The sequence below is a fragment of the Gigantopelta aegis genome, chromosome 3 (assembly GCF_016097555.1).
Source record: "Gigantopelta aegis isolate Gae_Host chromosome 3, Gae_host_genome, whole genome shotgun sequence".
Lineage (NCBI taxonomy): Eukaryota > Metazoa > Mollusca > Gastropoda > Neomphalida > Peltospiridae > Gigantopelta > Gigantopelta aegis.
In genome coordinates, this window is record NC_054701.1 from 72730305 (window position 1) to 72757973 (window position 27669).

General features: G+C 38.6%; 1 protein-coding gene across 1 annotated transcript; it reads right to left on the bottom strand.

Moving 5' to 3' along the window:
- Window positions 1-2814: 2814 nt before the first annotated feature.
- LOC121369045 (amidase-like) lies at window positions 2815-27031 on the bottom strand. The gene is made up of 11 exons (XM_041493860.1): window positions 26881-27031; window positions 13841-13948; window positions 13099-13225; window positions 12250-12422; window positions 10858-10997; window positions 9369-9569; window positions 8475-8549; window positions 7678-7837; window positions 6599-6661; window positions 4559-4843; window positions 2815-3172 (listed from the first exon to the last, which is right to left on the bottom strand). The coding sequence occupies exons 1-11, from the start codon at window positions 26912-26914 to the stop codon at window positions 2979-2981; spliced, it is 1560 nt and encodes a 519-aa protein (XP_041349794.1). The 5' UTR covers window positions 26915-27031; the 3' UTR covers window positions 2815-2978.
- Between the last annotated feature and the right edge of the window lie 638 nt (window positions 27032-27669).

Here is a 27669-nt window from a genome sequence, read left to right on the forward strand (position 1 = left end):
TATATAATTGTTGCTGGCTTACTGGGATAACTATTATTACAGAATATTGCGATGCATCCGCAAAAATCAGGTATGTTTTGTTTCTTCAGTTCGAAGACTAATTCCTGACGTGACACGTTAGGTATTGCATAACCACCAGCTCGCCAGAGGGCGTATTCACTGGGATGATCCAAAATGGCTGCGCCCGTTATATATAATAGCCGTCACATTTAACCGTTTTATTAATTAACTATACGATTATACTTGTTGATATTAAGCAATAATGTGCATTATATATCGTTGAATATGCATACCAGGTCAAATGCCTTGATTGTCCCTTCCTTTAACACACGTACGTGTGTAAACAACTATGTTGTGTTATTAAAAATAACGCATGGTGTTCTCACCAACGGGTATGTAAGAAAATTTTGTAAAGAGATGCTTTAAGTTGCGTGAAAGCATATGAGTTGAAAGTAATTTCAAATTGCTTGCATTTCACATCTGTATAAACCAATGGAGGATGTGGTTTCGTGAAAAATAATTCACGAACACCGTAAGGGCGAATTGATGGTTTTCATTATTATTATTATTATTATTATCATTATTATTATTATTAAATATTGGTTAAAATGAAAAATAAGTTTTCAAAAGTAATAACCCAAACTGATAGCATCTTTCGGACCTAACCTGAACGATTCGGTCAAGAAATCCTCATCAGTGGATGGATGGTAATAAGTGTTATGCACGTGCTAAACGTGTAATCTCTGATTTCCGATTTAGTTTCCGAAAATCTTCGCTTGTTCGGCCTTAATATATTACCATCACTAAAGTACTAATCAAAATTATACCCAGGTGATTTTCCAGTCTTATACATTACTTATGAAAATCCCTGGAATAAAAACCATGAAAATGTGTCAGTGTTATCATGACATGTTATGGAGTTCAAACAACCGGTCAAAAAAACGACAATAAATGACCTGTTATAGATAGAAATATGAGATGTATTTACAATTTTACTGCAAAACTTATGTCATTTGAAACAGATTGATTTCACCTGTCAGGTGTAATCAATATCAACCTGGGTGTTATAGTCTGTTTCAAATGACATAAGTTGTGCAGTAAAATTGTAAATACATCTCACATTTCTATCTATAACAGGTCATTTATTGTCGTTTTTTGGACCGGTTGTTTGAATACCATAACAGGTCATGATAATACTGACACATTTTTATGGTTTTTATTCCATGTATATTATATTTGTATTATAACTAATATATAGGACTGGAAAATCACCTGGGTATAATTTTGATTAGTACTTTAGTATTAGGTTTATAAGGCTTACATTACATGTGTATGTGACAATGCAGATGTTGCAGATGTTTGTTCATGTAATTAATATATATTTTATGTTACTAATACTGTAGATAAATGTATATTATGTTGTTTTTGCTCTGCCCATATGCGGGTGTTATGCAAATAAATTATTCTTATTCTTATTCTTATAGGTGCGATAACATTTTAGAGACATACGACTGTCTGCTCAAGAGCGATGACGTCAACAATGACACACCATCGATATGTAAGAAATAAAATACTACATTCGTATCCGTTAGATATCAGTGATGTTACAACTCGTTTAAAAACATCTCCAACTCGCTTTCGCTCGTTAGATATGTTAATACAACTCAAGATAAATGGTATCTAACTCCACTCATGTACTATTTTCTATGTAATTACAATCCGTTAGATATGTTAATACAACTCAAGATAAATGGTATCTAACTCCACTCATGTACTATTTTCTATGTAATTACAATCCGTTAGATATGTTAATACAACTCAAGATAAATGGTATCTAACTCCACTCATGTACTATTTTCTATGTAATTACAATCCGTTAGATATGTTAATACAACTCAAGATAAATGGTATCTAACTCCACTCATGTACTATTTTCTATGTAATTACAATCCGTTAATGAGAATAATAGCGTCTGACACTCGTCACAGGAAAATCAATCCTTGGATGTCAGAAATATTTTTTAGTTCAATCAGTTTAATAATTTTAGTATAATTACAAAATTCACTGTACATTTATTTGTGTACTGTGGCGTCATTCCTTGGTTTCAGCTGATAATATATATATATATATATATATATATATATATATATATATATATATATATATATATATATATATATATATATATTACGTCATTAGAAGAAATGCATACGGTCACGTAATACCTTTGCTTACAGCATGACATAATCAATAGGCAGCAATGGTCGTCTACCTCCTAAACGACGAGAACGATTAACCAATTAAAAGGGCGCATTAGCACGGCTTCTTGGCATCTTTCTACCAGTTGATTGAACTAGAACCACATTTGTTAGTTTTTGTAACACATACTAATAACATGTATATGAGTATGTATGTGTGTGTGTGTGTGTGTCTCTATATATATATATATATATATATATATATATATATATATATATATATATATTGGTATGGTATGGTATTTGTATTATAACATGTATATTATATTTGTATTATAGCTTTATATTGTATTATATTTGTATTGTAGCATGTAGCAATATATTGTTATCGTTATATTATATAATATATTGTTATCGTTATTTATATAATATATTGTTATCGTTATATTATATAATATATTGTTATCGTTATATTATATAATATATACGTTACTTTACATTACATTTATATTTATATTTAAAGGTCCTTGACCGGTGGACGGGATAAGTTTGTATTTTTTGTGCACTCTGTAATATACTAGTAATTATTGTCATGATTACACTAATAATTATGTACTTGTAAATTAAATTGTATTTTCACATACATTTTTGTGATATCGTATATTATTAAACTATAATAAATTATTAGGTTGGGGGAAATATAATATATGGGACAAAAAAACTGTCTAATTTGACTATTCATCTTCTTTTTTTTAATCCATCTACCACTGCACGTGGCGGTTAATTTTTATCTCGTAATATCTCGAAAGATCTCGCCACTTGAAGCACGGTGGTCTCATCAAAATGGCGGCCTACGATCATCATGCCAATGGGTAACCCATCGATAAACCCGGCGTTAATGGAGAGCGCGGGGTGACCAGTGATGTCAAACGGTGACGTGTTGGACATCATTTTCATTCCACGCTGTAGTAACTCTGAAACAAAAAAACATAAAGAGACAAATGCATTAAATGCAATGCTTTTTCTCGTTCTAACCAGTGCACCACAACTGGTCAAAGGCCGTGGTATGTCCTGTCCTGTCTGTGGGGAAAGTGCATATAAAAGATCCTAAGCTGCTAATGGAAAAGTGTAGCGGCTTTCCTCTTATGACTACGTGTCAGAATTACTAAATGCTTGACATCCAATAGCCGAGGGGCGAGACGTAGCCCAGTGGTAAAGCGCTCGCATGATGCCCGATCGGTTTGGGATCAATCCCCGTCAGTAGGCCCATTTGGCTATTTCTCGCTCCAGCCAGTGCACCACGACTGGTACACCAAAGGCCGTGGTATGTGCTATCCTGTCTATGCGATGGTGCATATAAAAGATCCCTTGCTGCTAATCGAAAAGAGTAGCCCATGAAGTGGCGACAGCGGGTTTTCTCTCTCAATATCTGTGTGATCCATAGCCACATGCTTGACGCCATATAACCGTAAATAACCTTATGTCAGAATCAGTCGTTTGGTTTTTTTTTGGTTTCTTTCTTTAAAATAACAATCATGTTATTATGGGATGATCGTGATTCTTGGTCACAAAGCTGAGGTTTGTTTTGGTGAAATGTCCTTGGTCCATTATTGCCTTGTCAGTGTGGTAAAAGAAAGCTCAGTGTTCCCCTCAGCCTCGTTTATCAAACTTATGTGAATTGGTAAAGCTGTAATAATGCATGCCAATGAAAGCGGGTTTCCTCCCTCAATATCTGTGTATTCCTTAACCATATGTCCGTCGCCATATAACCGTAAATAAAATGTGTTGAGTGCGTCGTTAAATGAACCATTTCCTTCCTTCCAATAGCCGATGATTAATAAATCACTATGCTCTAATGGTATTGTTAAAAAAAAAAATTGCAAATGTCATGCATTATATGCGTGATCTTAACGTAAAGTCTAAAGTTTGATTTCTTTAACAACACAACTAGAGCACATCGATTAGTTAATCATCGGCTACTGGTGACATTTAGTCTTCAGGAGAGAAAAAACCCGTTACATTGTTCCATTAGCAGCAAGAATTTTTTTTAATATGCATTTTCCCACAGACAGGACACCACAGCCTTTAATATGCATGTACCAATCATTGGGCGTGGGGGGACCCAATGCGTCCGCCTAAGTGGGTCAAACCTACGACTCGAGCAACTGAGCTAAATTCCTCCCCTTTGTAGCGGAATAAGCAGTACTTTTGATTAGCGAAGATGTGGCACTGGAGACGCCTTTGATTTGTTAAAACTCGCTCTGGGTGGGAACCGGTACCGGGCTGCGAACCAAGTACCTACCAGCCTTAATTATATCCGATGGCTTAACCACGTTTTTAAGTTATGAAAACATTCTTACCAGTGGTGGAACACCCTTCCAGCGGCAACTTCTCAGGCTTGCACGTTATGGTTGGTAGAATCAGGACGTCATACTGCTTCAAGGCTTCGTCATAGGCCTTGGTGAGGACCAGGTTCAGGTTGTGTCCTTTCGTGTAGAACTTGTTTCCGTACTTCTGGTTCAGGTATTCCCCTGCGATGTACATCATTTTGCACGTCGATGACATGTCGTATGGTCTGGCCTGCAGACCTCGAGTCATAGCTTCTTGCATGGAGGAGGCGTAAAATCCTTTGGAGAAGCCACTGCCTGTGTAAGTATTAAGTATTTGGAGTTAGCTTCTTGCATGGAGGAGGCGTAAAATCCTTTGGAGAAGCCACTGCCTGTGTAAGTGTTAAGTATTTGGAGTTAGCTTCTTGCATGGAGGAGGCGTAAAATCCTTTGGAGAAGCCACTGCCTGTGTAAGTATTAAGTATTTGGAGTTAGCTTCTTGCATGGAGGAGGCGTAAATCCTTTGGAGAAGCCATTGTCTGTGTAAGTATTAAGTATTTGGAGTTAGCTTCTCGCATGGAGGAGGCATAAAATCCTTTGGAGAAGCCACTGCCTGTGTAAGTGTTAAGTATTTGGAGTTAGCTTCTTGCATGGAGGAGGCGTAAAATCCTTTGGAGAAGCCATTGCCTGTGTAAGTATTAAGTATTTGGAGTTAGCTTCTTGCATGGAGGAGGCGTAAAATCCTTTGGAGAAGCCACTGCCTGTGTAAGTATTAAGTATTTTGAGTTAGCTTCTCGCATGGAGGAGGCGTAAAATCCTTTGGAGAAGCCACTGCCTGTGTAAGTATTAAGTATTTGGTGTTAGCTTCTTGCATGGAGGAGGCGTAAAATCCTTTGGAGAAGCCACTGCCTGTGTAAGTATTAAGTATTTGGAGTAGCGTTTTCAGAATTGCATGGAGGAGGCGTAAAATCCTTTGGAGATTGCATGTGTATATTACAGTACAGGGGCCAATTTTACAACAGTACAGGGGCCAATTTTACAACAAAAAAATCCTGTGCCGAATTTACAAAGCCTGTTTTAGACTTACACGCGTGTAACTACGTACATTTGCTATGCTTAAACACCTGCGTTTACGTCTGCAACTAGCAGTTATACCAGGAATATATTTACAAGTGTTCGGCATCTATTTCACGAAGAAAATTACATCATGCTATGAATATATTTATAGAATAATGGGACGGACTGTAACTATATTTGTTGTACTGTAATAGTAATAAGAATTGTGGTTTAGTCGTACACTTACGTTTATGTGCAAAACTAAGTTTACGTATGGCCCAGGTATGTAACTCTTTTTTTTGCGAATGGTTCATTTACATTTTATGACAATTTATATTCCTACCCTAAATATATTTAACTTTACCTATAAATAGTGATCCTTCGCAAGCTGAACGAAAGACTCAATGGTTGCGTTAACCGTCAAGACAGATTCTCAATTAGAGAATGGCATAAGGCCCAAAACACACCGGGTCTGGGTCTGGATCTGGCGAGTATGGTGCCAGTCCAAAATGAAACGCATTGAATCGAATGTGACAAAACCACTGCGTCTGTGCTGACGTCAACTATGTACAGATCTCACAACAGACATCATAGAGCATGCGCTATATTTTCACAGACTGACAGCTGCACAATGTTCGAACCTTACTTATTCACTTAAATTCTTAATAACCAAACGGAAAGGTATATATTAATCAATGTGGATTTCTCATAGGCTACTTATTGTTGATATTTATAGAAGTAAATTTATCTAAAGCTATGAACGCATTAATATATTATATATATATACATATTATATACACACATTATATATTATAATTATATATATATATATATATATATATATATATATATATATATTGATAACACGTTGCCGTTACAGACCCAAACGTCAAAATACACCAGACATGGCGTCTTTGCCACACTCGGCAGACCCAGACCCGATGTGTCTCGGGCATAAGACAGTATTTTTCGCGCGATCTGAAAACGTTATAAACCTCAAACAGACCCCATACATACCAGCTCCTTTCAGCATACAGTTGCTACTTCCTTGCAGGCCAACAGCACACATTATTGGATCGCCTGAAAACCAACATGGCTGCCAGTAATTACAAAAATATCAAACAGCATATGGTGAAACACATTATAAATTATATAGCAATAAAAATACATGTACATTATGTCATTCTGTTGAATAATATAAATAATTTTTAGAACTATGAAAATAGAATCGTATAACATAGTGCCAGATTCAAATATTTGAAGTGTGGAGGGGGTCACAATCTCTGGTAGTGGAGGTAAGGGGGGATACCAGATTTTAAAAAATATATTTATATAGAGAAGGACAAAAACATCGTACATGTTGGTCTTCAAATAGAGGGGCCTGTGCGCCCCCCCCCCCCCCCCCCTTCCCTGTTTCTACGGTCCTGGTCTGTAATTTTGATAGCAAAGCCCCAGTATTGGGTATATTTTCATATTGAACCATTTAGATTTATTCCTACCATGCGTCTTTTTGTTTCTTTTTCTTTATGTAATTTTGGTCACCTAGCAAATACAGCCTTTGCGATATGAATATTCTGAGGGTTGGACACGACTGGCTTGTGTTTGTGAACACGTTGATTTTTAAAAGCATGGCAACGATAATTATATACTGCACCAAGGTACATAGACGTACGGGCTCTCGTTTTTGTAGGAGGTGGGTCAAGGGGCAAGCTGTTTTTGGCCAAATTAAACAAAAATGACCGAATCTGGATAACAACATTTATTCATATTAGCATTACTGCCAAACAGCTATATATGGTTGCAAACGAATCAGTATGCATTTTTATATGGATTACAACTCATGTTGCGGGTAGAATGATGGAAATAAATGATAAAAAGGTGTCAGGTTAGCACATTTTGCCAAAATATCTAGATAATTTTTGCCTGAATTTGAGGAATTGCTCCAGCACTAGGGGGCAGTTGACCCCCGCAGGGGTTTTGTGCACATGATTATCGTTTCGTTGTTTTCTTTTGTGTGTTTCCTTTGATGATTTTTGTTGGTGTTTGGGTGTCGGTTTTGGGGTTTTTTTTAGGGTTTTTGTTTGTTGTAAGTTTACCATCCAAATGAAGCGGGACTGAAATCTCTTCGACGACAGCGCTGACGTCGGAAAGTTGCTTAGCTGACGTCATGACCAGATTGGCGACGTCTTGGTCAGAACATAGATCAAACCCTTCTTTTAGCAAACCTAAACGTTTTCCAGAAATGCCAGACTCTAACTAAATAAACACAGAAATGTAAGTAATAAATATAGCCACATGGAATGTTGGTATTGCATTTTCATTCATAGGCAGCGTATTACGTAATCGCTGTACGGGCCAAGGAGGTCAGATGACAGTAGTAAATCAGAAATGCATCTTGTTTATCTGTATTAAATTTAAGCCATCACCACAACTATGATCAGCTACATAAAAACTGAATAAAATATCCACCACAAAAGTACTTTAATTATATACGGAGATAACATTGTTGAATGTTTCGTTTGGCTCATTCATCAAATCCTTTATATTTATTGTAGTAGCGATTATTTATTAGTATAAATTACAAATCTAAAGGTATTAGTTTGGAAACAATCAGTTTATAGAATCTGGAATCTTTACCGTAAGTTGAAACATATTTACAGACTAGTATATTCTGGAATCTTTACCGTAAGTTGAAACATATTTACAGACTAGTATATTGTGGAATCTTTACCGTAAGTTGAAACATATTTACAGACTAGTATATTCTGGAATCTTTACCGTACGTTGAAACATATTTACAGACTAGTATATTCTGGAATCTTTACCGTACGTTGAAACATATTTACAGACTAGTATATTGTGGAATCTTTACCGTAAGTTCTTACGTATTTACCAGACTAGTGTATTCAGGAATCTTCAAGTCACGTGGTTGTCGTGAATCTCTCCCTTCGTCATAACCCGCCAAAACCTGTAAAGAAGTAACAGTCAGTGACCGTTCCTTCTGGATTTTTATTTGTATTTGTATTTTCGTTTTAGTTTATGCTCAATACAATCGGCAATGCCGTGGAGATTTCTTCATCTTCATTTGTTTTTGTTTTTTTTTTTTTTTTTTGCTGTGGACTATATTAGATTTGTTTTCTCCACTGCATGTTTTTTGCCATAAACATTTCTTACAGACATATAATGTAAAAATGTAAACAAATTAAATTACGTCAAGTTCCATATATTAAATCTTCTTTTTTGATACAGCCAAGGGCAATTCTACCTTTAGTCTCCGTGTGCTTGAATGCTGCAACTGAAGCTGCATACATTGGCTGCTGCACTTTTTTTTTCACCCCTGTCTTAAAACCTATCTGTATAAAATCTATATCTTAAAACCTGTCTAAAATCTATATAATTTGATGGCAATATATTAACACACATTTTTATTTACATAGAATGTTTTTCAAAAACATATTTTTGAGTTGGTATTGGTTTAAAACTTAATAATATGTTCTGGTAAGGCGGAGAGCCCCCCACCCCCACCCCCACCCCCACCCCCGCAATAATTCTGAATCAAAAAATATTATTGGTAGTATATCTTATTATTGGCAGTAAACCCCCATAGAAACTCCGACGCTTTGCGCCCTCGAGTCAGTCACACACATACACCCAATGTCAACTTGCTTCCGCCGTGCCTGATGTTGTTATACGAATTTTAACTTTATTCATTATAGAATTGCATTGCCATTCATCGGTTTCGTTTTGACGCAAACGGACTATACATTTACACATTCACATAGTATACCTCCAGCAAAAGAGCGCAGTCATGAACAGTCCTTGCCATAGGTCCAAGATGATCAATTGTTGGGTCGATCGAACAAGCCCCCGTGTACGGCACAAGTCCGTACGTCGGTTTTAGACCCACAATGCCGCAGTAGCTGGCTGGGGTCCGTATGGAGCCTCCCTGGTCCCCGCCCACAGCGACGTCAATCAAGTTAGCTGACACCTATAATATTATAGATGTAAGCTTATAGGGCGAAAATTACAAAGCCTGTTTTTCATTTACACGCGTGTAACAACATTTCTTACACACCCGTTGGTGGAGAACATCATTCGTTATTTTGTACAACGCATATACGTGCGATAACATTTTAAAGACATATTCATGGCTGCTTCTAGGTGATGACCAGGTCACCAATGTCATACCATCCAATGAAAGAAAAAGCACGGTCGCATCGATCACTCCAGGCCGAATTGACAAAACATGCTTATGTCTTACACGCGGGTAACTACATACCTTTACATAGAGAATACTACATGAGTGGCCGTTACATACCCTTTATCTTACAACGAGTTGTTTCAAAACGTATCTAACGAACGAAAGCGAGTTTGACACATTTTAAAACACACTCTTGCCCGAATTCACGAAGCCTGTTTTTCTTAAACGCAGGTGTTTAAGCATGTTCTTACACATCGGTTGGTGAGAACACCATGCGTTATTTTTCGTTACATATGGTTGTTAACACATGTACGTGTACATGTACGACTGGCTGCTCCTAGGTGATGACCAGATCACCAATGCCATACAACCAGTGAAAAACTACACGATGGAAATCGATTACACTGTGACGTATAGTTAAACTTGACATTCATGTGGCAGTGATGGTTAAGTCAGCTACAAGTGCAACAGCTGTAATAGGATATGTAATAAATAGAATAATACATGTGTGTCCGTTAGATACCATTTATCTCACAACTCGTTGTTTAAAAACGTATCAAACTAGCTTTCGCTCGTTAGATACATTTTAAAACAACTTGTGAGATGAATGGTATCTAACGGCCAATCGTGTATTCTCTTTATGTATTTACAATGCTTAAACATAGGTCTACGTTTAAGAAAAACGGGCTTCGTAAATTCAGGCTATGATGCTTATGTACACTTTAGTTCGTTGAGTTTTCTTTATTACAGGCATCGTTTCAAAAACATGACTTACACGTACGATAAAAAAAAGAAGATTAGGAGTATTTAAATACAAACAGAACGATCAGCTCCCCTTCATCGTTAGGAAAGTGCATAAAGTCCTTATTTTAGATGAACATTAAACTCATTACTGTAATGTATATACGTAATGTACTTGAAAGTAAATGACTTGTTTTTCTGTCCGACATTGCCTATTAACCAGCCTTGGATTAAGTATATTCAGAACATTGATCTAACTGGTGCTTACATAATAATAAATAAAAAACCTAAAACATTTATTTTAAGTTTTGACATATTGACTATCAAGACATACCAGGGCAGCACTTCCCGAACTGGATCCACCAGCTGACCTACTTTCATCATGCGGGTTTCTTATGGGGCCCGTGGAGCAAGTGAAACTACCCCCATCACAGCAGAAATCTTCACAGGCCGTTTTACCAACAATGTGTCCGCCTGAAGTAAATAAATGCCATGATCAACTCGCCATTTTGTTTATGTCAGAATCATTGCACGACGTAGCCCAGTGGTAAAGCGCTCACTCGATGCGCGGTCGGTTTGGGATCGATCCCCGTCGTTGGGCTCATTGGGCTATTTCTCGTTCCAGCTAGTGCACCACGACTGGCATATCAAAGGCCGTGGCATGTACTAGATCTACCCTCTCTGTGGAATGGTGCATATAAAAGATCCCTTGCTGCTAATCGAAAAAAGTAGCCCATGAAGTGGCAACGGCAGGTTTTCTCTCTCAATATCTGTGTGGTCCTTAGCCATATGCCTGACGCCATATAACCGTAAATAAAAATGTTTTGAGTGCGTTGTTAAATAAAACATTTTCTTCCTTATGTCGTTTGGTTGTTTTTGTTTTGTTTCTTTCTTTAAAATAGCAATCATGTTATTATGGGATGATCGTGATTCTTGGTCACAAAGCTGAGATTTGTTTTGGTGAAATGTCCTTAGTCCATTATTGCCTTGTCAGTGTGGTAAAAGAAAACTCAGTGTTCCCCTCAACCTCGTTTATCAAACTTATGTTAATGTTAAACGCGTGAATTGGTAAAGATGTAATAATGCATGCCAATGAAAGCTGGGTAGCAAACATTCTGCTGTTTCTCAAATCCATACTTCTGAAAGAAGACTGAGCCAGAGCCATAGCTAGTGGTGGACAATTGCCTCCACCCACATTCACAACTCCACCGCCCGATTGAAAACGAAAGGAACGTTTGTTAACGACACCTCAGCACGTTGTAAAACCACGGCTACTTGGTGTCATTTGAACACTTGGTCGAAAGAAACAGAAAACACGCTGTCACCACATAGGCTGCACTTGTCGAGAAAGCAGTATGGAGTTTTATATGCACTTTCCTATAAACTGAACAGTACATAATCACGGCCTTTGGTGCACCAGTCGTGGGGTACTGGTTGGAATGGGAGATAGAGTCCATAGATGGCGATCGATTCTGGGACCCTTGCACTTCATACTTCATACGAGTGTTCTACCACTGATGTATACCTCGCTCCCCCTCTCAATTACGAAAAAAATGCCCTCTTTTTTTTTGTACAGCTCAGGTAGTTTGTCTTATTGTTTTTGCTGTTTTGTAATGCTTTTAAAATGCTACCTTCGTCTATAAAATTCTTGTGACCGCCTTTGCGTTTTGGTGACGTGGTTTGTCTTACATTTGTTGTTGTTTTGTTAACGCTTTTCAAATACTACCTTCGTCTAAAATCCTCGTGACAACCGTAGCATCAAATTCTGGTGTGTATCCCTCCAGAAGTTTACTGCCATTCATCATGGGCACACCGGCCACTGCAATGTTGTCTTTGATTCCCACGGTCTTTCCCGCCAGCTTTCCTTTCTTCCCAGACTGGATATCACAGCGCCAATACCTTAAAGATCCAATGATTCTCACATATTTATGAATAAAACAGTTTTTTAAAAACATCAACATTGTTGTAAATTGTTACCAGGGTTATACAAATGAAAAGAGTTAAACTGTATCCTAACCGCACGCGTGCGACGCGACATAATTATTTGGGATTATTTAGGATACATAATTATCTGTCGCGCCGTACGCGTGCGTTTAGGAAAGAAGGAAATGTTTTATTTAACGACGCACTCAACACATTTTATTTACGGTTATATGGCGTCGGACGCGTGCGGTTAGGATACGGCGATTGAAATCAATGGTTTCTTAAAAAAAGAAATCAATGCTTTCTAAAATAATCGCACGCATCGCTCGCGGCCGGTTACGATACAGCTTTACTTGTGTCATTAAATTTAACCGAAGTCGCCGATTACATACAGGCCTCATAGGTTATTTAGACAATTTGCATTTGTTTACTTTCACAATTTATTATTGTCATGGATCTAAACTGCTGAAAATTAAAGTCGTGAGCCTCTCTAGACCTCTTCGAGGATCGGATCTTACACTTAAATAAATTTTAAAAATTAAGTCTCCCTCCTCTTAAAAAGTGAATTCGCATATATGCAAATAGTGATACCGTGTCTTATTTAGAGACAAATATGGAATTACAATTTCTTCCCACAAACACTACAACTTACCATGCATTGTAAGGGTTATCCTTGGGCTCGGGACGATAACCGGGTGTTCGCGTACATTTGACCGGAAGTTGTGGTTCGACCAGCTCGCTGACTCGCTGCATTACTGATGCCGTATCCGAGAAATCATCTACAACAACATTTACACGATCTGATACCGTGCAATATCTGATACAGTGGAATATCAGATCTGATACCGTGCAATATCGGACCTGATACCGTGCAATATCAGATCTGATACCGTGCTTATAGAAATTGCAAGTCAAGTCCCAATGCTTTAATAAAGTATCGCTCATAGTACCTGGACTTTTGTTTAAACGTTTTGTAAACACGGGCCCGATATCACATCAGTTTCAATTCTTGTACGGCGAACAAAGGGTTAGCATAGGAGATGAGTATGCTTTGGTTCTGACTCTGGTTAATGGCGCCTCATCCGCCATTACTATTAACCTCACCAGTGCTGCTGTTGTTGCTGCTACTACTACCGGCACAACCACCACCACCTCCATCAGCACCACTACCAAAATTCCGTTGGCTTCTCCAGATTTTGACTCGTCACGCCCTCCAGTGGACTGGTGATCGTTCGAGACCAGAAAGCTACACCAAGATATAGAATACGATGAAGTCGGCCTCGGTTGTTTTTGAGTGTCGTTAACAGAGCAATTCATAATCCTTGAATGTACGAGTGATTTCTATATACCTGCATGTTTTAACGGACTGGTGTAAAACAGAGAAGGCAACTGACCTATAAATGCTTCCAATTCCTCGTTCGTACATCCTAGATTCAGCTCTCTGGAAATCTGGCTGAATTCATCCAGTGTTGGCAGCTTTATCGCCGGAGAACGGTACAATTCTGTGAATGGAAAAACTAAAAATATTATAATCAACTTTTTAGATATTCTTATGTAGATCATTCTTCTATGATTATTCGTTGTTACATGTTAAAGTTTGTTTTGTTTAACGACACCACCAGAGCACAATGATTTATTAATCATCGGCTTTTGGGTGTCAAATAGTTGGTAATTTGGGGATCTTTTATATGCACCATCCCGCAGACAGGATAGCACATACTACGGCCTTTGATATACCAGTTGTGGTTCACTGGCTGGAACGAGAAATAGTCCAATGCCTACCGTTGAAGGATTCATGGGGGGGGGGGGGGGACCAAATGAATGACATTAAAATGTTGATATTCTCAATTAAGTTAATTATGTACAGATACGGCGGAAGCAGACAGACGTTGTTCTGACAGATCGAGAGAAGGAAGGAAATGTTTTTATTTAACGATGCACTCAACTCATTTTTATTTACAGTTATATGGCGTCGGAGATATGGTTAAGGACCACACAGATACTGAGAGAGAAAACCCCTGTCGCCACTTCATCGGCTACTCTTTTCAATTACCAACAAGGGATTTTTTATATGCACCATCCCACAGACAGGGTAGTACATACCATGGCCTTTGATATACCAGTCGTGGTGCACTGGCTGGAACGAGAAATAGCCCACCACCCACACACACATACACCTCGTCCCTAACCCAATACGTTTTCCGGTAGAACTGGGCGGTATTGATATTTGAGGTTCGGTATCGGTATTGATATATTTGGGGTGATTTACCTCGTAATCGGTACGGTATTGATACAATACCGTTACCGATATTGAGCGGTATTTTCGGTATGCTCGGCTTTGATTTATGCATGCTCAAGTTAAGTATCACCCGCTAATTTTTTCTAAATATAATAGTGCTTTACTAAATGGCGGATAGCATTTTTCAACACCGAAATATCGACATTAGTTTGGTACGGTAAATCTATATTGACATGATACCGATACCGAACGGTATAAACAGTATATACGGTATTCCTCACAGCTCTATTTCCTGGGGAAGCACGACTCGACCCTCCTATTATTTTCTGTCGCCCCTTTCAATAATGTTCCGGTTAATTACGTTACGTAGGTGCTGGTGGGTTTCTTTCTGCAGTGTGTGTATAATTAGTGATTAATATGTCAAATATTTGTTATCGGCGAACTCGAAAATGATCAGTGTAATGGCATTTAACGTCAAACAGAGTTACTGCTGTATTAGCCCGAGTACTCTGACTGTAAGAGAGCTAGACGGACATTTGGACATATGCCCCCCCCCCCCCCCACCCCTTAATATCTTGCACCTTCCATGCACTTTCAGAGGGCGGGAGTAGCTCAGTGGTACAGCGCTCGCTCTAGGATCAATTCCCATTGGTGGGCCCATTGGGATATTTCTCGTTCCAGCCAGAGCTCCACAACTGGTGTAACTGGCCATGGTATGTACTATCCTGTCTGTGGGATAGGGCATATAAAAGATCCCTTGCTGCTAATCGATGCCCATTGGTGGGCCCATTGGACCATTTCTCATTCCAGCCAGTGCTCCACAACTGGTGTAACAAAGGCTGTGGTATGTACTATCCAGTCTGTGGGATAGTGCATATAAAAGATCCCTTGCTGCTAATCGAAATGAGTAGCCCATGAAGTGGTGACAGCAGGTTTCCTCTCTCATATCTGTGGTCCCTAACCATGTCAGATACCATATAACCGTACATAAAATGTGTCAAGTGTGTCATTAAATAAAACATTTCCTTCCTTCCATGCACTTCCAAGAATTCATCTACCCCTCCCCCACCCCATGACAAAAACTCCTAGCTACGGCCCTGAGCACATTAATTATATATAGGCTTGTATAACCTTTACTACTTACCTTGACTCACAAACAGAAATGTCATGTGGATATAGGCTGGTAAATATTTGAAGTAACTGTACAGAAATGGGTGTCAGAGAATAAAGTTTTTAAACCCCAGTTTTCTCCACCAGCACCACCCAAAATAATAATGACACATTAATTAGTAATTAAAGTTTTTATTTTCTTAACTATTGCCATTTGTTTATTACAAAAGTCTTAACATGATGTCTTTTGATGTTTCTAATATTCTTCATAAATGAACCTGTCGTAACAACTATGTGAAATACATTTATATTATAAACAGACTTAAATAATAATTATTAAGTTATATACTAGAGTAGTGAAACCTTGCTAATCAGGACACTTGTATTCTGGAAACTTCCAACTTATTGTACAATATTACTACTATTATATGGAAAAATAACTTTTTTCCCCAACTCTGGATAATTTTTTTTTTTTAAAGTACTTATTCTTATAATTGTGGGAAATGTCCTAAAGAAACATAAAATAATCTAATTACATAAGCATGTAATAAATATTTGAATTTTAAATAAATAAATAAATATTTGAATTTTAAATGTACGTTAAAATACTGTTAATAATCACAATAGTTCACTATTTGTATAGGTTGCATCCTTCCTATTTTTCTCTGTGTATATCAGTTTTGCCCTTATTAAAAAAAAAAAATTCTCAAATAAAATATACATCTATAGTCCGTCCCATCATTCTATAAACATGTTTTTTGTACATAATTTCAGTGTGGTTTGACTGCAATTAACAAATCAATCAGCTCAGAAATAAACTGTAGTAAATTCCATAATATGAAAAAAGGCGTTCCTGTGGGACAGACTATAGAACCAATTGAATTTATATGAATCAAATCCATGTGTAATAAACTTCATCCCTAGCCACAGCCAACCCCCACCTACAGACCCCATTCTGAATATACATACCCTTCAGTGTTTGGATTATCAAGGTTTCACTCTAAAAAGAACAGTGTTGGCCATCTACATGTTTTTACTATATCAAAATGTCTTATGAGATGAAATTTTATGAAACCTTTTGGCACGGTAGTGGAATGAATTTAAAATTGTGTCCAATTCTGGAGCAGATCCTGAATTGTGGGGTGTGTTGTTGGGTTGTTTTTTTTTGGGAGGGGAGGGGGGGGATGGTGTACAAATCAAAAGAGATCATTTGCCAGGCTGGCAATGTTTGTAAAGTCAATATCACAAATTTGTATGTCCGGATACTTATGGCACCAGGGATGTGTACCCCAACCACCCATTTCTGGATCCACTCCTCTATTTAAATGAACCAGGATCACTTAAATATTACAATTACAGTAAACACCAAATTTAAGTCTGAACAGATCAAACTATAGTCACAATGAAAAACACTACATGTATTACCAAACGGAAAAACTTCTGTATTACCGTCAAATCGTATTTGAGGTTGTGTGTGCTGAAATTGTCTGTTGGGTGCTAAAAATATTCTCTCTTCCTATCAACACAATGTTCTACTTAGTCAACATTTTAGTCAAAAATATTTATTAATAACAAATGAAAAACATAACTTCTTTGTACATACTTGAAGCCATCTATACAGGGGAAATCTGTGTGTAAAGTAAATCACCAATGATAACAGATATTTCAGTTGTGGAACGGCAAGTTAGTGATACTGAAAGGTATTTTAAGATGTTCGAAACCTCAGTGGTATATGGACAAGTAAAAGTCAACGGTATTTTAAAAGTATTACCAAATGAAAAACACTTCAAACGTCAACAAATCTATGGCCACGTACAAGATATTTCTGTTCTGAATGGTGTAAAATATACAATGGCAGAGTACACCAAAATAAAAGAAGAAGAAAAAAAGTTTCTATTTTGAGATTACAATCCATATATAAACAATGCAAGAAGTGGTTCAACAGTTTCAGCATTTAAATGAGTGAAACACAAAATAACGGTAGAAAAAAAGGATGAGGTCTTTATTAAAATCAATGTAGTAGTAAAACAAGAAGTTATAAATTTTCTATTTGGATATTTCACACCCATGACGCTTCATTTTCCTGAAAGAGAGACGGGAGCAGGATTAACCCTCCATCATTCAATCATTGGGATTATTTTCCCATTCCAACATTTCTATTATACCCTACCAAAATACCCTAATTTACACTCAACACAGTGTATTTCTACTTTGTACCCTTTTGGGGGAGATCCAGAAACATATTATTTAAAGATGTATTCACATGTTCTTGGGAAAAATATCCATTAACATTAACTCTAAACGACCTATTGTGAATACATTTTTCAATAAAATTAAACATTTGTCCTCGAATTCCTAATTTATAGAGTTTAAGCAATATGCCATGTCGCCATGTCATGTCATACGCCTTTTCTATATCAACGAAGACACCAACCACCTTGTTCCCTTTGGCAAAAGCCTGATTTAAATGGGTTTGGAGACGAACAAGGTGGTCAACGGTGCTGTGGTTTTTACGAAAGCCACTTTGAAGATTAGTAATTAAATTATTCGATTCAAGGTAATGGGTTAACCTGTTATTTACCATGGCCTCCATAGTTTTACTCAGGTTCGAGGTCAAAGAAATAGGTCGATAATTTGTGGGATCGGAAAGGTCCTTCCCATATTTGGGAAGACTAAATACATCGGCCTTTTTCCATTCGGCCGGGATATAGCCTTGTTTCCAAATTTGATTGAATAGCATTAAAAAGCTGTCCAATGTTTTAATGGGCATATTTTTAAAAAAAACATAAGAAAATTCATCGGGTCCTGTTGCTGTACCCTTTTTATATTGGAAGGCTCTAATAAATTCGTCCATAGTGAAGGGTGCATTGAAATTTAAACTGTCATCAGAATAGTTTGCATTTCTACCAACTGAGCTACCGTAAATCCTTAAATAGAAGACTACGCTTCTATCTTTTTTTCACGACACTCTTACACAAGTGCAAATGAACGTTGCATCAATTACTTTGTTGGGTCATTAATTAGGCCAGCCATCCGTGACCGAGTGCCTTTAAAATAAACCATTTCAAAAATAGACAAAACAAGCTAAGGTCTCACAACAGAATTTACTTCTAGGTGAGAGTTCATTAATCATGGTCCACAAAAGTTCCTAACTGTGACAGGTTTTTTCGTTCATTTATTGGGGTAGAATTTAAATGATTTGTATTTTTAAATGGAATGGCTTTTAGCTGGATTTTGGTCAAGGTATTTTTTAATACTGTGAATTTAAATTTTGGGACATGGCTGTACAGCCGACCAGTTTCCTGCACCACTGCCATGGATAGCCAGATGTGGACATCTAGATGGCAATCTTCCCATCGAGAACGCGTTCTATTAGCAGTCTTGATCTGAAGCTGGGTAATGTAACGTGGAAAGGCAGTGGCAGATGGTATTTGTGTAGTGAGACCTAATCGTGTACGATTTCTAACGTCCCACAAGGATAAGTACTGGGCAGTATAATCTGATTCTTTAGAGCAGTCATGGGATTGTCAAAACATCCTTTGGACTCTCCTTGTGCAGAGGTACGACATTGAATATACTACTTCTTTTGCCATACAGACATCGTGCATGAGACAATATTTTGGAACTGTTGCTTTAAATTGCACCACTCGAGATCGATCCAACTAACAAGAACTTCTGACTATTCACTGGCAAGACAAATGTGTAACACACAAGTGACAAAACCTTCTTTTTTTAAATCACAACAATATGAACTAGAATTACTTAACTTTGAGGCTTCGCCTAATCAGAGAGATGCGACTACCAAACAAGTAACTAGTAATTGATTTTAAAGTATGTCGGTGACTTGGTGTTTGTGAAGTGCATATTAACCCACAACTAACTTTACCCGAAATTTGTGTTATCTCTACAAATGTCCCAAACAGAAGAGTAAAAAAAAAACACCACCACTCAACCCCCAAAACAACAACACGCACATATACATACTCCTGCATACACTCTAAATTACCGTATAACATGGCATTGGATTTGTTTTTTCAAATATGAACTCGCATTTAATAAGTACCCCCAACCCCACCCCACCCCACCCAGTTGCTGTCATCTTCCGACGCCTACTATGTAGTGGTGTTAAACAAAACAAACTTTTAACTCTTTCATGCTTTTAGACCGAGTGTCACAGTTATCACAGAAGCCTTAATCAATGCGTTTTGGGGAATTAGTTTCCTGATAAGGTAGTTATTCGGCGATTAATAGGGTATCTGGAAATACGGTTGGAATAGAGGGTCCTGGATTTTATGGAAGGAAGGAAGAAATGTTTTATTTAACGACGCACTCAACACATTTTATTTACGGTTATATGGCGTTAGATATATGGTTAAGGACCACACAGATATTGAGAGAGGAAACCTGCTGTCATCACTTCATGGGCTACACTTTTCGATTAGCAGAAAAGGATCTTTTATATGTACCATTCCACAGACAGGATAGGAGCACTGGCTGGGACGAGAAATAGCCAAATGGGTCCACCGACGGGGATCGATCCTAGACCGACCGCGCATCAAGCGAACGCTTTACCACTGGGCTACGTCCCGCCCCCTGGATCTATGGTGACGCTTAGTTTTCCTTTTAAGAAAACTAATGATCCTGGTTTCGAATAGACCTACTTTTCAAAATCAAGAAATAACCGTTTTGTAAACGTTTGTTTTGTTTAACACCAATAGAGCACATTGATTAATTAATCATTGGCTATTGGATGTTTGGCAATTCTGACTTGTAGTCATGTTATAGAGAAAAAAACCGCTACATATTTCCACTAACAGCAAGGGATCGTTTATATGCACTTTCCCACAGACAGGAAAGCGACGACCTCTGGCCAGTTGTGGTGCACTGGTTGGGACGAGAAAAACCCCGATCGGTTGAATGGATCCAGTGAGGTGGTTCGGTCCTGCGACGCAAACACCACCTAAATCCTGCCCTGCATTTTTCGTTAAGCCCACTGTCATGTGTTCTGTCTGTAGATGGATTGCCACTTCCCAGGACAAAAGATCCGCCCAGACCTGTCAGCAGGAGGACTGCCATTCCCAAGTTGTAAACCCGTAATTACTCTCAGAAGAGTCTGCTGGCAGTGTATCATAAACATCGAAAGCGGAAGGGAGCATGGGTCACTTCCCCTAAACACAAATAATGCACACCTGGTTTTGAATACTTTTCAAAATCAAGAAATAAACGTTTGAGATTCAGTATCTTTCGCAAGCCAATAATATACTGCGTATTCTGAACAACACAGTTGTTACCATACTCGTATATCTGCACAGACCAGTCAAATAGATGCTATCATAAAACACTGCCGTGCTTTGTCTGTAGATGATTGCCACTGCCCAGGACAATAGATCCTTCCAGACTGCCATTCCCAAGTTGTAAACCCGAAATTTATCTCAGAAGAGTGTGCTGGCAGTGTATCAGTCGTCCGGAGTGCGAGCGAGCACGCGTCACTACCAACAAACACTATTTGTGATTGTCGAATTAAATATATAAATATATACCTGTCTTGTTGTTGGCATTTTCAGACCAGGCGCGGATCCAGTATTTTTTAATAGAGGGGGTCCAAAAATGATTGTTATTTTAAAAATAGAATTTAAAGGTCCTTGACGGGTGGACGAGATAAGTTTGTATCTTTTGTGCACTCTGTGATATATATTGTTTGACCAAAAATAGGGGGCGGGCCCTTTGAGCCCCAGCCTGAATCCGCGCTTACAGACGCCCGTGTCCACGTGTTCAGATGATGTATTGTTACGTTCGTCTGGCATCCGTCCATGGAAAGCGAACAAATATATATATATACACAGTCGAACTTGTATATAACAACCACTCAAAGGACCAACAGAAAGTGGCCGTTTCCTTTGTTAATTCCAATACCCATATACTATCTGGTACTTAAACGATATTTCTCTGACTTCCTGATAACATCTACTCTACAATTTGTCGGTGGTATTTTGTTTGACAGTTGGTTCATAAATAAATAAATAACACAAAACTGAAATTTGCATTTGTTTAATTGGGATTTATTACTCAGGTGACATGTTTAACTAATTATTAATTTTATGTTGCCGCTAATCCATTGGTATGGTACTGGCATTGGGGTCGCGATTTACCCAAGCATACCATGATACCGGCTTAACTAAATTCATTAATGTTTGCCACTTGGTGCAAACTGCTTGTGAACAACAATCATTATGATTGACAGTGGGGACTACTCAGGCACCTTGGTTATAATTGCCTTTGACAATACCGCAACAATCAGATACCGTAATACATTCTGCTTTCATAGGCTACAGCCAATGAGTAACGATTCGAGCTGAACTATCGAATGCAAATTATGCAACCGCCGGAACCGATCAGCTGTTGACATTTACCAAATTAACAAAAGGATTAAAATAATGCTTAGTATTAGTAAACGTATATTTGTTTACGACAATAACATCACGTGACGCAACAATGGCGGCATTTCAGAAAACAATGGGATTTACTGCGAACTAAATCGCTGTACGATCATATGTGGTGGGAAGAATTTGATTTTTTTAAAATAATATTTTGGCCGCTAATGCAGGTTCTGACATTATTTTTGCTGACAAATAGTGGCCGCTGGCCGCGTTGGACAGATGGCCGTTCTATAGAGGTCAAATAAAGAAAGAAATGTGTTGGGGGGGGGGGGATTTCAGGGTGGCCGTTATGGGCAGGTAGCCTTATATAGAGGTGGCCGTTAGACCAAGTTCGACTGTGTGTGTGTGTGTGTGTGTGTGTGTGTGTGTGTGTATATATATATATATATATCGTCGGCGCTTCGACGAAGGTGCGAATATTCAACATTTTGAAAATTGACATAAAAGCATTTTTCATATTGTTGGACCAGTAGATTTTTATTCTGAAACCAACAACTTGATATTTTACTTCTTTAATTAGTTAATTAATTAATTATGTTTTGAAAAGGGGGCAAATCGTAGAACAAAGCCCGTAACGTTGTCTGGCGAACAGCCGAATTTACATTCGCCCGTTTGTCAGAGAAGTGACGTGATTAACTAGTGCATTGGATTCTCGCACGAAAGGGCGAATGCAAAAAGGCAACTTGATGAATGCATTTATAAACACGTGCTCTATTTATCAAATCGGCCTCGGTGGCGTCGTGGTAGGCCATCGGCCTACAGGCTGGTAGGTACTGGGTTCGGATCCCAGTCGAGGCATGGGATTTTTAATCCAGATACCGACTCCAAACCCTGAGTGAGTGCTCCGCAAGGCTCAATGGGTAGGTGTAAACCACTTGCACCGACCAGTGATCCATAACTGGTTCAACAAAGGCCATGGTTTGTGCTATCCTGCCTGTGGGAAGCGCAAATAAAAGATCCCTTGCTGCTAATCGGAAGAGTAGCCCATGTAGTGGCGACAGCGGGTTTCCTCTCCAAATCTGTGTGGTCCTTAACCATATGTCTGACGCCATATAACCGTAAATAAAATGTGTTGAGTGCGTCGTTAAAAAAAACATTTCTTTCTTTCTTTCTTTCTATTTATCAAATTTATATTCATGTAAATTTCAAATTGATCACTACTAGCATAAGGGATCACCCACAGCTACTATATGTCTAGTGTTGATTAGTTCCAATATTTTATTTTGTTCCATTCATGATGAAATTATTATTATATATACTGTTCAAAATAATTAGGGGTATTCATATATAACATTAAATAATGGATATTGTTCATTATATCTTTTAATAGAAATTATTGCATTGGCCTGAAATTGTAATGTCTGGGTAGTTTGACATGGAGAGATGAAACACACATTGATGTTTGTGGTTCAGGGGTTAGTAACTGGATGAATTCTCGCGATTCGCCAAACATACACGAATCCAGTGAGACATTCTCCTTATCAAGCGTCCATCCTATGCTGGGGTATCCTGACCCATTTGTCTTAGAGCGCTACTCCCAACTCGGCCAAGGTAGTCTGCTGACATTCCAGTTGTCACCCCATGATGTCCCAGACTTGTTCAATGGGTGAAAGGTCGGGAGCTGGCCAAGGAAGAGTGTGGATGTTTTGCTGTTGCACGAATGCAGTCACTAGTCTACTACGATATGCACGGACAGTGTTGTCTTAATAAACGAATTTTGGGTCAGCGTGAGGCGCGAAAGTCACACATATTGGTCGATAGTACTGGCCTGTGAGCCTCCATTGGACAATGCGAAGTTGCATTCTGGCAGTCATGGCAATTTCACCACAGGCATAACTGCCCCTCAAAAATAGTCATGAGCTTGGATGTTGACCTCGACGTACGGCTCAATGGGACGTCGCCAAACCCGGATACGCTGATCATGTACATCTAGAGAGTACCCCTGATTCCTTTGAAAACATCACTCTGGCCCAGCGACGTGCCCACTGTTGTGTACGTCGTTCACACTATTGGTGTTTGGCAGCAATGTATCTCACCATCAAAGTGGTCGTGAAGTGAGGCCGGCGTTGGAGTTGATGTGTATGCCATGTTTCGAATCGTCTGACCCAAGGCTCTCACTTCAGCTGTAACACGGAGGTGGTTGACTATCTGAGATGCAGATTGGCCTCGATTTCTCAAAATGTTGGTTCTGATGAGGCGATCTTGAACTAGAGTTGTGGCCCTAGGCAGGTCTAAACGAGGCCGATCATCCACGTTTTCAGGCAAACTACTAATCACTCTCTGAGACACTATGAGTGCTTTGTGCAACAATTCGCTATGTTATCCAACCTGGAGCATACCCAGAAGTCCGAGTCTATTCCCACGTTGCAGATCTAGATTAGGTTAAGATCTAGTGTCTGTATTAAAAACAAGACGGGATTCTGTCACGGTGAATGCAGATGGTTCGTAAACAGTTTTAAATGCGAAGTTGCACACCAATCACATGCAATATGTGCTCACAAGATTCGCGTTTGTACGAACAGCTGTGTTTGGGGATGCGATAAGTAGAAATGTTGTAATGTATAATGCACCTGGTTTATATTTATATCTTGTTTTCGTTCTGTAATTATTCACAATTGATTTCGAATATTCTGTACTTATTTTCATCAGTATATTTTAAAGTTGAATGTCATCATCTATAATGTTAGTTCATGAATCGGAATGTTATATTGTATTGATTTATCATGGGTATTCAATAATTATTGAATAACATTGTTTCATTATTATATGCATTTTTTAATCAATTGATTTGATATCTCGAATGCCCATAAGCAGTTACTGACACCAACTATGCATACGTTCAATAAAGGGGGCGGGATTTAGCTCAGTCAATTGAGTGCTCGCTTGAGGTGCTTCCGTCTTCGGTGGATCCATCCAGCTGATTTTTTTTCTCGTTCCAACCAGTGCACCACAACTGAACAAAGGCCGTGGTATGTGTTTTCCTGTCTCTGGGAAAGTGCATATACAACATCCCTTGCTGCATTTGAAAAATGTAGCGGGTTTCCTCTGATGACTACGAGTCAGAATTACCAAATGTTTGACATCTAATAGCCGATGATTAATTAATCGATGTGCTCCAGTGGTGTCGTTAAACAAAAACATTAACGTTCAATGAAGTGTTGAGTCTTTTCGTTTTTCAATACTATTAATTGCTAGTTTGCTATTTTATGACAATGCAGAAATAAGACGTATTGATGTTCATGTTAAATGTCGTTTAATAAAGTTGTCACAAAATTCATTATTATGATCATGAATAGCCATCAAAGTGGTCGTGTAAATAGGTCATTGTCCAATTATTGATCTATAATTAAATTACTTTGTATGTCTTATTATTGGATCATTAATTGCCAGCCACATGATAACTACTTCATTTTTAGACCAAAGTCGTTAGAATATGGTTACATTAATTCATTTTAACTTTGATTTTTCCTTGCTTATATTAAAATTAAATCGCCATGCCCTGGACACACACCTTCGCTATCTGGGTGGTCTGTCTAGGACAGGGTAGTTGTCGGTGGTTAAATAGAGAACTTATTCATGTACTTAACCTTTGTTTGACACCCAATGGCTGATGTGTATTTGTGCTGGGGTGTTGTTAACCATTCATTAATTCATTTAGAGAATTCTTTCTGGGTGGAAGCCGATAGTGGGATGCGAACCCAGTACCTGCCAGCCGTACGTGATATGGTTTACTCACTATACCACAGAGGCCGGTCACATCGTTAGGGAACAGAGGCTGAATACATTGCAGCCAAGCTAGGAGATACCCATTAAACAGGGAAATCGTGGTCGAATCATCAAAGTGGAGTGATGTGCTATTTCACAAAAGGGCGAATATGTACTTACCATTTTAAATAAACTGTAGTTCATAGAAAAATGTTCAGAATCATGTAAAACCTTTTGGAATTAAAATACACGATGTTCAGTTTAATGACTGTCAACATTTCATGAGATTTTATGATATCAATTTAAAATTTAATAATTTTTAAAAACGTCAAATTTTGATAACGTTTTTGCGTAATTTGGCAAAACTGCATATTCGCCCCTTCGTCGGAGAGCCGACGATATATATATATACTCTTCAAAAAAAGAAACGCAAAAGGGTACAAATGGGTTATAACTCCGATTTTATGTTTCCTACCGGTTCATGCTTTGTGAATATAAGGTCATTGCATGTCCCAAACACATTCCCACGGTTACATTCGATAAAACGCAGCTACTGTACAATAAAGTTCCAAAATGTGAATATTCGCAAAAACGCAGCCACGTGCAAACCATGTCACCACTGCACGTGCGTTGTCTGTAATGAGAGCGTGTTTATGTCCAAATGTCCGTCTAGCTCTCTTACAGTCAGAGTACTCGGGCTACTGCTGTATTAGAGCGGAAATTCTTGACTACCCACTAGCTGAGAAAGCGATCATAACTGTCCAAATGATCGCCTAGCTCTCGCACTGCAGAGTACACGAGCCCATACATGGCAATGTAGTTTATCGATTTATTTGCAGTTTTCTACAAAATATTAGTCCAATTTATTATTTACATCCACGCGTGTTTTAAGAAGCTGTACAGTTGTCAAATAGTACGATAAAAAGTATTTTCTGTTACTCACCTTTTGCCATTTGTTTGTAATGCACCGACAACATACGATCGTATTTCAGCAAGGTTTAAACAAACACAGCCCAGCTTTATCTGTAGTTATCGAGCGCCTGTCCTTGAGGGACGAATGCACAAATGCATTATAATATAAAGGTCGTGTCCTAGGGTATTGACGTGCACGTTCAGAGCAAGCTGTTGTAGCGCACGCATGTCATGGGCGCAGGTGTCGACAGGAAATATGTATGTAGGCCTACGACCTTTTTTTGGCTTTATTTAGCGACTAGTTTATATTGTAGTACCGTACACAGTGGGAAATCCCTGCATTCATGGGCACGCTCGCGTGTTAAACTGGGGAAATCCCGTTAAACTGTTAGCACCAGTGCCGTAGCTAGCGGGGTGGGGGTGGGGGTCATTTTCTTTTACTGGTTATTGATATTGACGTTTTAAGTATGTAACCTCTCTAAAATGGCTGCAAAATGGTATTTCAGAGCCTCTAGATTTCAAAACTTCCTGGGGAGGGGGGGGGGCCCCCCCCCCCCCCCCTTAATATCTTGCACCTTCCATGCACTTTCAGAGGGCGGGAGTAGCTCAGTGGTACAGCGCTCGCTCTAGGATCAATTCCCATTGGTGGGCCCATTGGGATATTTCTCGTTCCAGCCAGAGCTCCACAACTGGTGTAACTGGCCATGGTATGTACTATCCTGTCTGTGGGATAGGGCAGGATCAATTCCCATTGGTGGGCCCATTGGGAAAGCCAGAGCTCCCAACTGGTGTAACTGCCATATGTACTATCCTGTCTGTG